Source organism: Anomaloglossus baeobatrachus, chromosome 1 (genome assembly GCF_048569485.1).
Source record: "Anomaloglossus baeobatrachus isolate aAnoBae1 chromosome 1, aAnoBae1.hap1, whole genome shotgun sequence".
Taxonomy (NCBI): domain Eukaryota; kingdom Metazoa; phylum Chordata; class Amphibia; order Anura; family Aromobatidae; genus Anomaloglossus; species Anomaloglossus baeobatrachus.
In genome coordinates this window covers 26,393,445-26,408,031 of record NC_134353.1, presented here as the reverse complement: position 1 = coordinate 26,408,031, position 14,587 = coordinate 26,393,445, and the positions used below count along the sequence as shown (strand labels likewise).

Genomic DNA, 14,587 nt, shown 5'->3' with positions numbered 1-14,587 from the left:
CATGTTGGTCCAGAAAAGGTCGCTGGCACATCATATCGCCATCACACAGTGGGCGCAGTACAATAGACTTGACCGTCCGCTGACAGCCCCGCCAGCCTCTGTGGTAGCCTCTCTAAGGATCTCCGTGCGGCGTACTATGGCTTTTCAATGTTAGAGGTTATAAAAAGTGCATCTGGCCGACGCCGCGCTGCTGGACGCTTGTTTACTCGCAGCTTTCAATGGGACGTTTTATGAACGGAGGAGACGAGATCTGCAGCACGGTCCAATGCTGACATCTAGCGGTGGAAATCTGCAGCTCGGAGAACCCGGAGTGTGGATCAGATCAATGGGACAAAGGTCTAGCTGCCGAATAAACCCTGGATCTGAACAAGGCAGTGGGGATTGTTGGCAGCACCCCTGGCAGCCGACACCCCGCACCCCTGGCAGCCGACACCCCGCACCCCTGGCAGCCGACAACCCGCACCACTGGCAGATGGCAGCCTGCACCACTGGCAGCCAGCACCTACGCATCCCCTGGCAGATGGCACCCCGCACCAATGTCAGCTGGCACCCCGCACCCCTGGAAGGTGGTACCCAGCACCCCTGGCAGCCGACAACCCGCACCACTGGCAGCCAGCACCCACACACGGAAGCTGGCACCCAGCAGCTGACACCGAGCACTCGGGACACACTAATCATTAGTCTCTCTAATTACAGACATGTCCTGTGTATACCGTCTGATACAGTTTATCTGCACTGATACATTGTAACAAAGACTTTTTTTATGCCGATATATTCATCACAAACATAACTATCTACCGTGTTTTTCCAAAAATAAGACAGGGTCTTATATTATTTTCGTTTCCAAAAAAAAGGACTCAGGCTTATTTTTGGGGGAGAGATTATTTTTTCCTTGAATGCCAAATCCCTTTGTTTTGGGAAAGATGAGCCACCGCAGCTGTGGCTTACCCCTCATCTCTCCATAGAGAACATACGAACCATCGGCCATATTGAACATTTGTGTGTGGTGCATGGGCGAGATAATATGACTGTCAGCCAAACACCTTCAAGGTAAGGCTCGCTATACACCTACAATTTACCTTGAAGGTGTATGGCCAGCTTCAGCTTGAAGGTGTATGGCCGGCTTCAGCTTGAAGGTGTATGGCCGGCTTCAGCTTGAAGGTGTATGGCCAGCTTCAGCTTGAAGGTGTATGGCCAGCTTCAGCTTGAAGGTGTATGGCCAGCTTCAGCTTGAAGGTGTATGGCCAGCTTCAGCTTGAAGGTGTAAGGCCGGCTTCAGCTTGAAGGTGTATGGCCAGCTTCAGCTTGAAGTTGTATGGCCGGCTTCAGGTTGAAGGTGTATGGCCAGCTTCAGGTTGAAGGTGTATGGCCAGCTTCAGCTTGAAGGTGTATGGCCAGCTTCAGCTTGAAGGTGTATTGCCAGCTTCAGGTTGAAGGTGTATGGCCAGCTTCAGCTTGAAGGTGTATGGCCAGCTTCAGCTTGAAGGTGTATGGCCAGCTTCAGGTTGAAGGTGTATGGCCAGCTTCAGGTTGAAGTTATATGGCCAGCTTCAGGTTGAAAGTGTATGGCCAGCTTCAGGTTGAAGGTGTATGGCCAGCTTCAGGTTGAAGTTATATGGCCAGCTTCAGGTTGAAGGTGTATGGCCAGCTTCAGGTTGAAGGTGTATGACCAGCTTCAGCTTGAAGGTGTATGGCCAGCTTCAGGTTGAAGGTGTATGGCCAGCGTCAGCTTGAAGGTGTATGGCCAGCGTCAGCTTGAAGGTGTATGGCCAGCTTCAGGTTGAAGGTGTATGGCCAGCTTCAGGTTGAAGGTGTATGGCCAGCTTCAGCTTGAAGGTGTATGGCCAGCTTCAGGTTGAAGGTGTATGGCCAGCTTCAGGTTGAAGTTATATGGCCAGCTTCAGGTTGAAGGTGTATGGCCAGCTTCAGGTTGAAGTTACATGGCCAGCTTCAGGTTGAAGGTGTATGGCCAGCTTCAGGTTGAAGGTGTATGGCCAGCTTCAGGTTGAAGGTGTATGGCCAGCTTCAGGTTGAAGTTATATGGCCAGCTTCAGCTTTAAGGTGTATGGCCAGCTTCAGGTTGAAGGTGTATGGCCAGCTTCAGGTTGAAGGTGTATGGCCAGCTTCAGGTTGAAGGTGTATGGCCAGCTTCAGGTTGAAGGTGTATGGGCAACTTCAGGTTGAACGTGTATGGCCAGCTATAGGTTGAAGTTGTATGGCCAGCTTCAGGTTGAAGTTATATGGCCAGCTTCAGGTTGAAGGTGTATGGCCAGCTTCAGGTTGAAGGTGTATGGCACGCTTCAGGTTGAAGGTGTATGGCCAGCTTCAGGTTGAAGTTATATGGCCAGCTTCAGGTTGAAGGTGTATGGCCAGCTTCAGGTTGAAGTTATATGGCCAGCTTCAGGTTGAAGGTGTATGGCCAGCTTCAGGTTGAAGTTATATGGCCAGCTTCAGGTTGAAGGTGTATGGCCAGCTTCAGGTTGAAGGTGTATGGCCAGCTTCAGGTTGAAGGTGTATGGCCAGCTTCAGGTTGAAGGTGTATGGCCAGCTTCAGGTTGAAGGTGTATGGCCAGCTTCAGGTTGAAGGTGTATGGCCAGCTTCAGGTTGAAGGTGTATGGGCAACTTCAGGTTGAACGTGTATGGCCAGCTATAGGTTGAAGTTGTATGGCCAGCTTCAGGTTGAAGTTATATGGCCAGCTTCAGGTTGAAGGTGTATGGCCAGCTTCAGGTTGAAGGTGTATGGCACGCTTCAGGTTGAAGGTGTATGGCCAGCTTCAGGTTGAAGGTGTATGGCCAGCTTCAGGTTGAAGGTGTATGGCCAGCTTCAGGTTGAAGGTGTATGGCACGCTTCAGGTTGAAGGTGTATGGCCAGCTATAGGTTGAAGTTGTATGGCCAGCTTCAGGTTGAAGGTGTATGGCCAGCTTCAGGTTGAAGTTATATGGGCCAGCTTCAGGTTGAAGGTGTATGGCCAGCTTCAGGTTGAAGGTGTATGGCCAGCTTCAGGTTGAAGGTGTATGGCCAGCTTCAGGTTGAAGGTGTATGGCCAGCTTCAGGTTGAAGTTATATGGCCAGCTTCAGGTTGAAGTTGTATGGCACGCTTCAGGTTGAAGGTGTATGGCACGCTTCAGGTTGAAGGTGTATGGCCAGCTTCAGGTTGAAGGTGTATGGCACGCTTCAGGTTGAAGGTGTATGGCCAGCTTCAGGGTTGAAGGTGTATGGCCAGCTTCAGGTTGAAGTTATATGGCCAGCTTCAGGTTGAAGTTGTATGGCACGCTTCAGGTTGAAGGTGTATGGCACGCTTCAGGTTGAAGGTGTATGGCCAGCTTCAGGTTGAAGGTGTATGGCCAGCTTCAGGTTGAAGGTGTATGCAGCTTCAGGTTGAAGGTGTATGGCCAGCTTCAGGTGAAGGTGTATGGCCAGCTTCAGGTTGAAGGTGTATGGCCAGCTTCAGGTTGAAGGTGTATGGCACGCTTCAGGTTGAAGGTGTATGGCCAGCTTCAGGTTGAAGGTGTATGGCCAGCTTCAGGTTGAAGGTGTATGGCCAGCTTCAGGTTGAAGGTGTATGGCCAGCTTCAGGTTGAAGGTGTATGGGCAACTTCAGGTTGAACGTGTATGGCCAGCTATAGGTTAAAGTTGTATGGCCAGCTTCAGGTTGAAGGTGTATGGCCAGCTTCAGGTTGAAGTTATATGGCCAGCTTCAGGTTGAAGGTGTATGGCACGCTTCAGGTTGAAGGTGTATGGCCAGCTTCAGGTTGAAGGTGTATGGCCAGATTCAGGTTGAAGGTGTATGGCCAGCTTCAGGTTGAACGTGTATGGCCAGCTTCAGGTTGAACGTGTATGGCCAGCTTCAGGTTGAAGGTGTATGGCCAGCTTTAGGATTAGTAACCTTAACCCTAACTTCATAATTGCTGGTTCAGTGTCAGTATCTCTTATGGTAACCTTACTGGCACTCTCAAACACTTTTGTGGCAGTGGCACTCTTTTTTCTCTATGTGGCCAGTAGGGGGCAGAAAGCGGGAGTCTGGAGCGGGACTCGGGAATGGTGGTTGTGACGTCACACGTGGATGCCTCTGCGGGAGCAAGCAGGGCGGACGGGACCCTGGAGTGGAAACCAAGCCCACAGCATAGCGCAATAGCGGCTGGGTGGCAGGATCCAGAAGGCAGCATTCAGTAGGTGGGACTCGGGAGCAGCAACCGAGCAAACATCATAGCGCAGTAGCAGCCAGGAGGCAGGAAGTGGGTGACAACACTCAGGAGGTGGGACTCGGGAGCGAGTGAGCAGATTTTACCCTGCCATGGTGGGAGGAAGCGGCAGGACGATTTGAGAGCTACATTATGCCTGTTCCAGTGTCTCAGCGTTAGGTTAAGTCTCCGTGATGTTAGTGACATAACTTAGCACTGGAGGCGCTGACTAACTAGGGTTTATTTTTGGAGTCGGGCTTCTTTTAATGCCTACTTTAAAAATCCATAAAAATCAAGTTAGGGCTTATTTTTGGAAAAACGTGGTAGACTTGATACAATTGAAGCAACAAGATCACAAAAAAAGGTAAAGCAAGTTATGAATTACTGCAGAGAAAACCGTTCTGTCATGAAGGAATTGGCCAAAAGAAAAAAAATGCAGATAAGACTCTTTACGATTTAGTAAAATGTGAGAGAGCCGGAAAGCTCCGGGGGTCCCCACGTCTCTTAAACGTGTCGTCTGCTTCAACATCCTGAGAGTTATAAAGAAACAGTACAAATGAAATAACGAAGAGAAAATCCACCTTCTTCAAGATCTCGATCTGCTTGGGGTCCCTCCGGCGCAGCCTCACCCAGCGCTTCCTCCGGTTCGTATGATACATCTTCTCTGTAGGAACCCAGGATTTGGGTTTTCGGTCAGGTGGGATGGTAATGCCGTATTCCCAACCTGCAGGGGAGGTATGAGGATTGGTGTAAAAAAACACTCAAAAATCTTCTACATACACTGTACACGTCATACACAGTGCATACAGAAGAATGCAGTCTGGCTGAAACGTTGCCGTATTTCACTCTGTGGTGTCATCTTCTTTAGATATGAGGATAGAAAAACTCAACTGACGCAGAAATAAATAAGAGTATCCCAATAAGATGGTGACAAAGAATATGTGACATCTCCAGTGTGGCCACCCGCGACATCACTGACCTTGGCTGATCTGAAGCACTTATCAGCAATCCCACCATGATCATCTCTGGTGACGAATCGTCTTACCTTGCTCATCCACCGCTCGGTTGATATCTGTTGTCCATTCTTCGTCTTCCCAATTCCACCCTGGAGGACATTCAGTCTCATCTTTTGGGAGAACTTTTTCTCCATTCTGAAAGCCATAAAATATTATTAACTATAAGACTACTTTCTGCAGAACCGGGAAACTTTCTTACCTCCTACTGTAAAAGAAGGCAAAAAAAATCAATAAAATATCGGCCATCGCTGATGGTTACAAATTGGCGAACCTGCAGATATTTGGGATCGGCGGGTCCAACCGGATTTAAAAAAAAAAAACAAAAAACACGGTTCTGGACGGAACTTAATCCCAAACATCTGCCTGGACGCCGATCCCCATATAAGTCTATGGAGACCCAAATATTGTGCTTTAAAATGGTGGTAGAAAGGGCTAGGGGCATTAGAGCAGGTGCGTTATACTTACCAAGTCTCAAACACAAACGCTACTTTCGGGGCCACTCCTTACCCTCAAACATATTCACTGCTTCCCCTGCCCACTGGCAGGCCTGGCGTCTGTTATTGGTTGCAGTCAGACCGTGACCCCACCCTGTATGACAGAGTATGTGACAGCTTGGAATTACATACGCTGTCTGCATCTCTATATTGGTGTAAATAAACAAATATTAGCGTAGTGTCCCCCTATATTGTGATACCCAGCACAGATAAAGCAAACGGCTACAGGCTGCAGCTCCGCGTGAGCTTATCTTGGCTGTGTATCAAAATGATTAATCGGCCCCCCCAACCTAAAAATAGCAGCCTGCAGCCGCCCAAAATTGGCGCATCCATTTGATACCCCAATCCCAGCACTTTACCCGGCTCATCTCGATTGCCCTGGTGAGTTGGAAATCGAGGTAATATAAGGAGTTAATGACAGCTCACAACTGCCACTAAGCCCTAGGTTGGTAATGGTAGGTGACTATGAGACCCCCCTACTACTAATACTGTAAATGAAAAGAAAAACACAAGCACCGAAAAATCCTTTATTTGAAAAAAAAAAATACAAAAAGACCACCCTCTTTCACCACATTATTAACCCCAAAAACACTCAGTTACAATGTAATCCACATGAGGTCCCACGACGATCCTGGCTCTGATACATACTGAAGTCATCGTAGGTGGGCACAGAATATGACCGCATGCTGTGGCTTCAGGCAGAGACTGACTGAGCCGCAGCTGTGATTGGTGACCTCACTCAGTTTATCTGTGGTCACAGCTGGAGGTTCACACAGTACCCCACCTGTGATTGCAGGTAAACTGACCTCAGGTGAACTGAGTTCACATACTTCTCCTGGCAGAAAACTGCTTTTTTTTTCCAAATGAAGCAGATTTGGTGGGAAAATTTATACATCATATTCCTGAACCAATCTGCATCTTCGGACAAAAAATAAGCATCAAAACGCAGTCCGGTTTTGATGCAGTATTGATGCAATTTTTTTCCAAGGAGATGCAGATTTGGTGCAGGAATATGGTGTATAAATGTTGGCACCCAATCTGCATCTCTTGGCAAAAAAAACAGTTTTGATGCCATTTTGGTGCGGTTTTCTGCAAGGAGATATGGGACCTCGAGTGGACTACATCAGACCTGGGTGTTTTGGGGGTTAATAAAGTAGGTGAAAAAGAGTTGGGTTTTTTTGTATTTCATTTCAAATAAAGGATTTTTTCGGCGTTTGTGTTTATTTATTTTCACTTACAGATGCACTTCTCAATCGCCACCCCTTACTAAGCTAGGGCTTAGTGGCACCGATTGCCACCGCATCAGGGCGATAAGGAAGAGTCGAGTAAAGTGCCAGGATTGTTGCATCTAATAGATACGACAGTTCTGGGTGGCTGCAGGCTGCTATTTTTAGGTTGGGGGCCCCAATAACCATGGGCCTCCCCAGCCTGAGAATACCAGCCCCCAGCTGTTGGCTGGTAAAGATAAACAGCCAACACAGATGAAGCATACGGCTACAAATGGCTGGGTATCAAAATTGGGGGGGGGCTGCACACAGTTTTTTTTACATTATTTAAATAATTGAAAAAAAAAAGCCGTGTGGAGTCCCTCCTAGATTGATACACTGCCAACTGTAGCCGTATGCTTTATCTGTGCTGGGTATCATAATATGGGTGGACTCTATGCCAATTTTTTGTATTTATTTTTACACCACTATAGAGACGCAGACAGGGTTTGTGATTTCAAGCAATCCCACAAGCTGTCACAAAGGGTGGGGGCGTGGTCTGACTGCAACCTATCAAAGATGCCGGGATTGCCGGTGGGCGGGGGAATTAGTAAATATATATGAGACTAATGAGGAGCCCCGGAAGTAGTGTTACAGCCACACAGGAGACTAATCCGAATAGTTACATGGAGATCCCTGAGAATCCTGTGTTTGAGGTCGGTGCACAAATACTAGGTATTCAGTACGGATCCCGAATTTTACAGTCTAAATTCACCCATCACTACTGACGAGTTCACCGACGATACAAAAATCATCTAGTTGAACTGACTGTGGCATCGACTCCACTTGTTACTCCATGTATTTGGGCCTGTGGACGTCAGCCTTCATCTTAAAGGACATGTCTTGTAGATGGTCAAAGCATAAACGGTCTTATGGCAGATATCAGGAAAAAAGAGGCATCAGGCATATAGGATTATAACACTCCCAATCATTTGTACCTGTGGAAGAAAATCTATGAAAGGATCTAGCTAGTAGCTATGTCTTATTCCATTGGGAAAAGAAGGGAATTTTGTTTACTTACCGTAAATTCCTTTTCTTCTAGCTCCAATTGGGAGACCCAGACAATTGGGTGTATAGCTACTGCCTCCGGAGGCCACACAAAGTATTACACTAAAAGTGTAAGGCCCCTCCCCTTCTGCCTATACACCCCCCGTGGGATCACGGGCTCCTCAGTTTTAGTGCAAAAGCAAGAAGGAGGAAAGCCAATAACTGGTTTAAGAACAAATTCAATCCGAAGAAACATCGGAGAACCGAAAACCATTCAACATGAACAACATGTGTACCCGAAAAAACAAAAATCCCTAAGAAAACAGGGCGGGTGCTGGGTCTCCCAATTGGAGCTAGAAGAAAAGGAATTTACGGTAAGTAAACAAAATTCCCTTCTTCTTTGTCGCTCCTAATTGGGAGACTCAGACAATTGGGACGTCCAAAAGCAGTCCCTGGGTGGGTATAATAACCCCTCGTGATAGGACCGTAAAACAGCCCTTTCCTACAGGTGGGCAGCCGCCGCCTGAAGGACTTGTCTACCTAGGCTGGCGTCCGCCGAAGCGTAGGTATGCACCTGATAGTGTTTGGTAAAAGTGTGCAGACTCGACCAGGTAGCCGCCTGGCACACCTGCTGAGCCGTAGCCTGGTGCCGTAATGCCCAGGACGCACCCACGGCTCTGGTAGAATGGGCCTTCAGCCCTGAGGGAACCGGAAGCCCAGCAGAGCGGTAGGCTTCAAGAATTGGTTCCTTGATCCACCGAGCCAGGGTGGATTTGGAAGCCTGCGACCCTTTGCGCTGACCAGCGACAAGGACAAAGAGTGCATCCGAGCGGCGCAGGGGCGCCGTGCGGGAAATGTAGATTCTGAGTGCTCTCACCAGATCCAACAAATGCAAATCCTTTTCACATTGATGAACTGGATGAGGACACAAAGAAGGCAAGGAGATATCCTGATTGAGATGAAAGGGGGATACCACTTTAGGGAGAAACTCCGGAATCGGGCGCAGAACCACCTTGTCCTGGTGAATCACCAGGAAGGGAGATTTGCATGACAGCGCTGCTAGCTCGGACACTCTCCGAAGAGACGTGACCGCTACTAGGAAAGCCACTTTCTGTGAAAGGCGAGAAAGGGAAACATCCCTCATAGGCTCGAAAGGCGGCTTCTGAAGAGCAATTAGAACCCTGTTCAGATCCCAGGGCTCTAACGGCCGCTTGTAAGGAGGGACGATATGACAAACCCCTTGCAGGAACGTGCGTACCTGAGGAAGTCGTGCTAGGCGCTTCTGAAAAAATACAGATAGCGCTGAGACTTGTCCCTTGAGGGAGCCGAGCGACAAACCTTTTTCCAAACCGGATTGCAGGAAAGAAAGAAAAGTAGGCAATGCAAATGGCCAGGGAGAAACTCCCTGAGCAGAGCACCAAGATAAGAATATTTTCCACGTCCTGTGGTATATCTTGGCGGAGGTTGGTTTTCTAGCCTGTCTCATGGTGGCAATGACCTCTTGAGATAATCCTGAACTCGCTAGGATCCAGGACTCAATGGCCACACAGTCAGGTTCAGGGCCGCAGAATTCTGATGGAAAAACGGCCCTTGAGACAGCAAGTCTGGTCGGTCTGGAAGTGCCCACGGTTGGCCTACCGCGAGGTGCCACAGATCCGGGTACCACGACCTCCTTGGCCAGTCTGGCGCGACGAGGATGGCGCGGCGGCAGTCGGACCTGATCTTGCGCAGCACTCTGGGCAACAGTGCCAGAGGTGGAAACACATAAGGAAGCCGGAACTGCGACCAATCTTGAACTAAGGCGTCTGCCGCCAGAGCTCGGTGATCGTGAGACCGTGCCATGAAAGCCGGGACCTTGTTGTTGTGCCGGGACGCCATTAGGTCGACGTCCGGCATCCCCCAGCGGCGACAGATCTCCTGAAACACGTCCGGGTGAAGAGACCATTCCCCTGCGTCCATACCCTGGCGACTGAGGAAGTCTGCTTCCCAGTTGTCCACGCCTGGGATGTGAACTGCGGATATGGTGGAAGCCGTGTCTTCCACCCACGTCAGAATCCGCCGGACTTCCTGGAAGGCTTGCCGACTGCGTGTTCCTCCTTGGTGGTTGATGTATGCCACCGCTGTGGAGTTGTCCGACTGAATTCGGATTTGCTTGCCTTCCAGCCACTGCTGGAAGGCTTGTAGGGCAAGATACACTGCCCTGATCTCCAGAACATTGATCTGAAGGGTGGACTCTTGCTGAGTCCACGTACCTTGAGCCCTGTGGTGGAGAAAGACTGCTCCCCACCCTGACAGACTCGCATCTGTCGTGACCACCGCCCAGGATGGGGGTAGGAAGGATTTCCCTTTCGACAATGAGGTGGGAAGCAGCCACCATCGAAGAGAATCCTTGGCCGCCTGAGAAAGGGAGACGTTCCTGTCGAGGGACTTCGACTTCCCGTCCCATTGGCGGAGAATGTCCCATTGCAGAGGACGCAGATGAAACTGCGCGAAAGGGACTGCCTCCATTGCTGCAACCATCTTCCCTAGGAAGTGCATGAGGCGTCTCAAGGGGTGTGACTGGCCTTGAAGGAGAGATTGCACCCCTGTCTGTAGTGAACGCTGTTTGACAAGCGGAAGCTTCACTATCGCTGAGAGAGTATGAAACTCCATGCCAAGATATGTTAGCGACTGGGTCGGGGTTAGATTTGACTTGGAAAAGTTGATGATCCACCCGAAACCCTGGAGAGTCTCCAGCGCAACGTTCAGGCTGTGTTGGCATGCCTCTTGAGAAGGCGCCTTGACAAGCAGATCGTCTAAGTAAGGGATCACAGAGTGTCCCTGAGAGTGCAGGACTGCAACTACTGCTGCCATGACCTTGGTGAAGACCCGTGGGGCCGTCGCCAGACCAAAAGGCAGTGCTACGAACTGAAGGTGTTCGTCTCCTATAACGAAGCGTAGAAAACGCTGATGCTCTGGAGCAATCGGTACGTGGAGATAAGCATCCTTGATGTCTATTGATGCTAGGAAATCTCCTTGAGACATTGCGGCGATGACGGAGCGGAGGGATTCCATCCGGAACCGTCTGGTTTTCACGTGCTTGTTGAGAAGTTTTAGGTCCAGAACGGGACGGAAAGACCCGTCCTTTTTTGGTACCACAAACAAATTGGAGTAAAAACCGTGACCTTGCTCTTGAAGAGGAACAGGGATCACCACTCCTTCTGCCTTTAGAGTGCACACCGCCTGCAGAAGAGCATCGGCTCGGTCGGGAGGCGGAGACGTTCTGAAGAATCGAGTTGGAGGACGAGAACTGAACTCTATCCTGTACCCGTGGGACAGAATGTCTCTCACCCAACGGTCTTGGACCTGTGGCAGCCAAATGTCGCCAAAGCAGGAGAGCCTGCCACCGACCGAGGATGCGGAGAGAGGAGGCCGAAAGTCATGAGGAAGCCGCCTTGGTAGCGGGTCTTCCGGCTGTCTTTTTTGGGCGTGACTGAGCCCGCCAAGAATCTGAGCTCCTCTGATCCTTTTGAGTCCTTTTGGACGAGGAGAATTGGGACCTGCCCGAGCCTCGAAAGGACCGAAACCCCGACTGTCCCCTCCTCTGTTGGGGTTTGTTTTGTCTGGGCTGAGGTAAGGATGAATCCTTACCCTTGGACTGTTTAATGATTTCATCCAAACGCTCACCAAACAGTCGGTCACCAGAAAATGGCAAACTGGTTAAGCACTTTTTGGAAGCAGAATCTGCTTTCCATTCCCTTAACCACAAGGCTCTGCGTAAAACCACGGAGTTGGCGGACGCCACTGCCGTACGGCTCGTAGAGTCCAGAACCGCATTAATCGCGTAAGACGCAAATGCAGACATTTGAGAGGTTAAGGATGCCACCTGCGGAACAGATGTACGTGTGACCGTGTCAATCTGTGTAAGACCAGCTGAAATAGGTTGGAGTGCCCATACGGCTGCGAATGCAGGAGAAAACGACGCGCCGATAGCTTCATAGATGGATTTCAACCAGAGCTCCATCTGTCTGTCAGTGGCATCTTTAAGTGCAGCCCCATCCTCCACTGCAACTATGGATCTAGCCGCAAGCCTGGAGATTGGGGGATCCACCTTAGGACACTGGGTCCAGCTCTTGATCACGTCAGGAGGAAAGGGATAACGTGTATCCTTAAGCCGTTTGGAGAAACGCTTATCTGGATAAGCGTGGTGTTTCTGGACTGACTCTCTAAAGTCAGAGTGGTCCAGAAAAGTACTTAATTTACGCTTGGGATACCTGAAATGGAATTTCTCCTGCTGTGAAGCTGACTCCTCCACTGGAGGAGCTGGGGGAGAAATATCTAACATTCTATTGATGGACGCTATAAGATCATTCACTATGGCGTCACCATCAGGTGTATCCAGATTGAGAGCGGTCTCAGGATCAGAATCCTGATCAGCTACCTCCGCCTCATCACACAGAGAATCCTCCTGCTGGGACCCTGACCAGTGTGATGAAGTAGAGGGCCGCTCATAGCGAGCTCGCTTAGGCTGTCTGGGACTGTCGTCCGTGTCAGAGCCGTCACCCTGGGATGCATGGGACACCCCCGGAGCCCGGAGCTGTTCCAACTGAGGGGGACCAGGGAGCAATGATTCAACAGTGCCCATGGTCTGAGTTACTGGTCTAGACTGCAAAGTTTCTAGAATTTTAGTCATAGTCACAGACAATCTATCAGCAAAAACTGCAAACTCTGTCCCCGTCACCTGGACAGTATTCACAGGTGGTTCTCCCTGGGTCACCTCCAGCAGGGGCCCCGGCCGAGCAAGTGCCACAGGGGCCGAGCACTGCACACAATGGGGGTCAGTGGAACCTGCCGGTAGAATAGCCTCACATGCGGTACAAGCAGCATAGAAAGCCTGTGCCTTGGCACCCTTGTTTTTTGCGGACGACATGTTGTCTCCTCTGAGCAATCTAGGAGGGTATATAGCCAAGAATCACCAGCGACCGTACAGTGCAATGTATAGCATGCAAGCATAAAAATACAAATGTACACTTCGGCACTAGTGGGGTCAGCACCGGAGGTGCCGCTTACCGCCCGCTCAAAGCGGGTGTGTGGTCGCCAGAATCCCGTGCCTGGGTCTCCCAAAACTTGTCTCCCCTCTCCAGCTCAGACTGCACACAGGAATGGCCGCCGGCGTTCTGTGAAGAGGGGCGGACCGTGGGCGTGCCTCAGACAAAGTGCGGGAAACTGGCGTCCCACTGTGCTCAATGTGAGGGCTGGAGTATGTAAAGTAGACTCCAGCCCTCGGCGCTGACGTTCTGTACAGCGTCCCGCCCTTCCCCTGACTGGCAGGCCTGGGGGCGGGAACGAAACGGAACTAGGCCGCAAAAGCCGGGGACTCTAGTAATAAGCGCGGCCGTCAAATATGCACGGCCAGCGCGGGAGTCCCCGGCGCACCACAAATCCCAGCCGCGCCGCAGTGTAAACTGCCAGCAGCGGCCGGCGCGGCAGTTCCCAATACAATAACTCCCTCAGCAAGCTGTGGTAGTGTGGCACAAGCGCGCAGCGCTGTTGTCCCCGGCGCACTAACACACCCAGCAATGCTGCAGTGTGCGCGCGGTCTGTACGGGGACACAGAGTACCTTGACGTAGCAGGGCCTGTCCCTGACGATACTCCGCTCCATTCCAGCAGATTCCCCAGGGGCTGTGGATGGAGCACGGTCCCATGTGCCTGGAGACCGGTAAAATCCCACTTCACCCAGAGCCCTAAGGGGGATGGGGAAGGATGCAGCATGTGGGCTCCAGCCTCCGTACCCGCAATGGGCACCTCAACCTTAACAAACACCGCCGACAAAAGTGGGGTGAGAAGGGAGCATGCTGGGGGCCCTAGTATGGGCCCTCTTTTCTTCCATCCGACATAGTCAGCAGCTGCTGCTGACTAAACAGTGGAGCTATGCGTGGATGTCTGACCTCCTTCGCACAAAGCTTGAAAACTGAGGAGCCCGTGATCCCACGGGGGGTGTATAGGCAGAAGGGGAGGGGCCTTACACTTTTAAGTGTAATGCTTTGTGTGGCCTCCGGAGGCAGTAGCTATACACCCAATTGTCTGGGTCTCCCAATTAGGAGCGACAAAGAAAAATGAATAAACCATTAAAATTGGGCAAATGTGTTAGCCACTACAAAATGGATTGCAGCAAATTCTCTCCAACTCTGAATGGTGGTATTGTTATTGTAACTTCCCCTGTCCCATCTCCACCCATCAGATCCCAATCACCACCCATCGGCTCCCTATCTCCATCCATCGGCTCCCAATCATCACCCATCGGCTCCCTTTCTCCGCTCATCGACTCCCTATCTCCACCCATCAACTCCCTATCTCCACCCATCGTCTCCCTATCACCACACATTGGCTCCCTATCTCCACCCATCGGCTTCCTATCACCACCCGTCAGTTCCTAATCTCCACCCGTCAGTTTCCAATCTCTGCCCATCGACTCCTTATCTCCACACATCCACTTCCTATCTCCCCCATCAGCTCCAAATCTCTATCCATCAGCTCCAAATCTCTATCCATCAGCTCCAAATCTCTAGCCATCAGCTCCAAATCTCTAGCCATCAGCTCCAAATCTCTAGCCATCAGCTCCAAATCTCTAGCCATCAACTCCCTATCTCCACGCCTCAGCT

General features: G+C 50.6%; 1 protein-coding gene across 7 annotated transcripts in view; it reads right to left on the bottom strand.

The window, feature by feature from the left end:
* Nucleotides 1-14,587, bottom strand: part of DYSF (dysferlin) — a 423,810-nt gene that overhangs the window by 226,445 nt on the left and 182,778 nt on the right. For all 7 annotated transcript variants that reach the window (XM_075346129.1, XM_075346154.1, XM_075346146.1 and 4 more), the window contains 2 exons: nucleotides 5,229-5,334; nucleotides 4,765-4,907 (listed from right to left, as the gene is read on the bottom strand). In XM_075346129.1, the coding sequence (XP_075202244.1) occupies nucleotides 4,765-4,907; nucleotides 5,229-5,334 (249 nt within the window). The remainder of the gene's footprint in view (nucleotides 1-4,764; nucleotides 4,908-5,228; nucleotides 5,335-14,587) is intronic.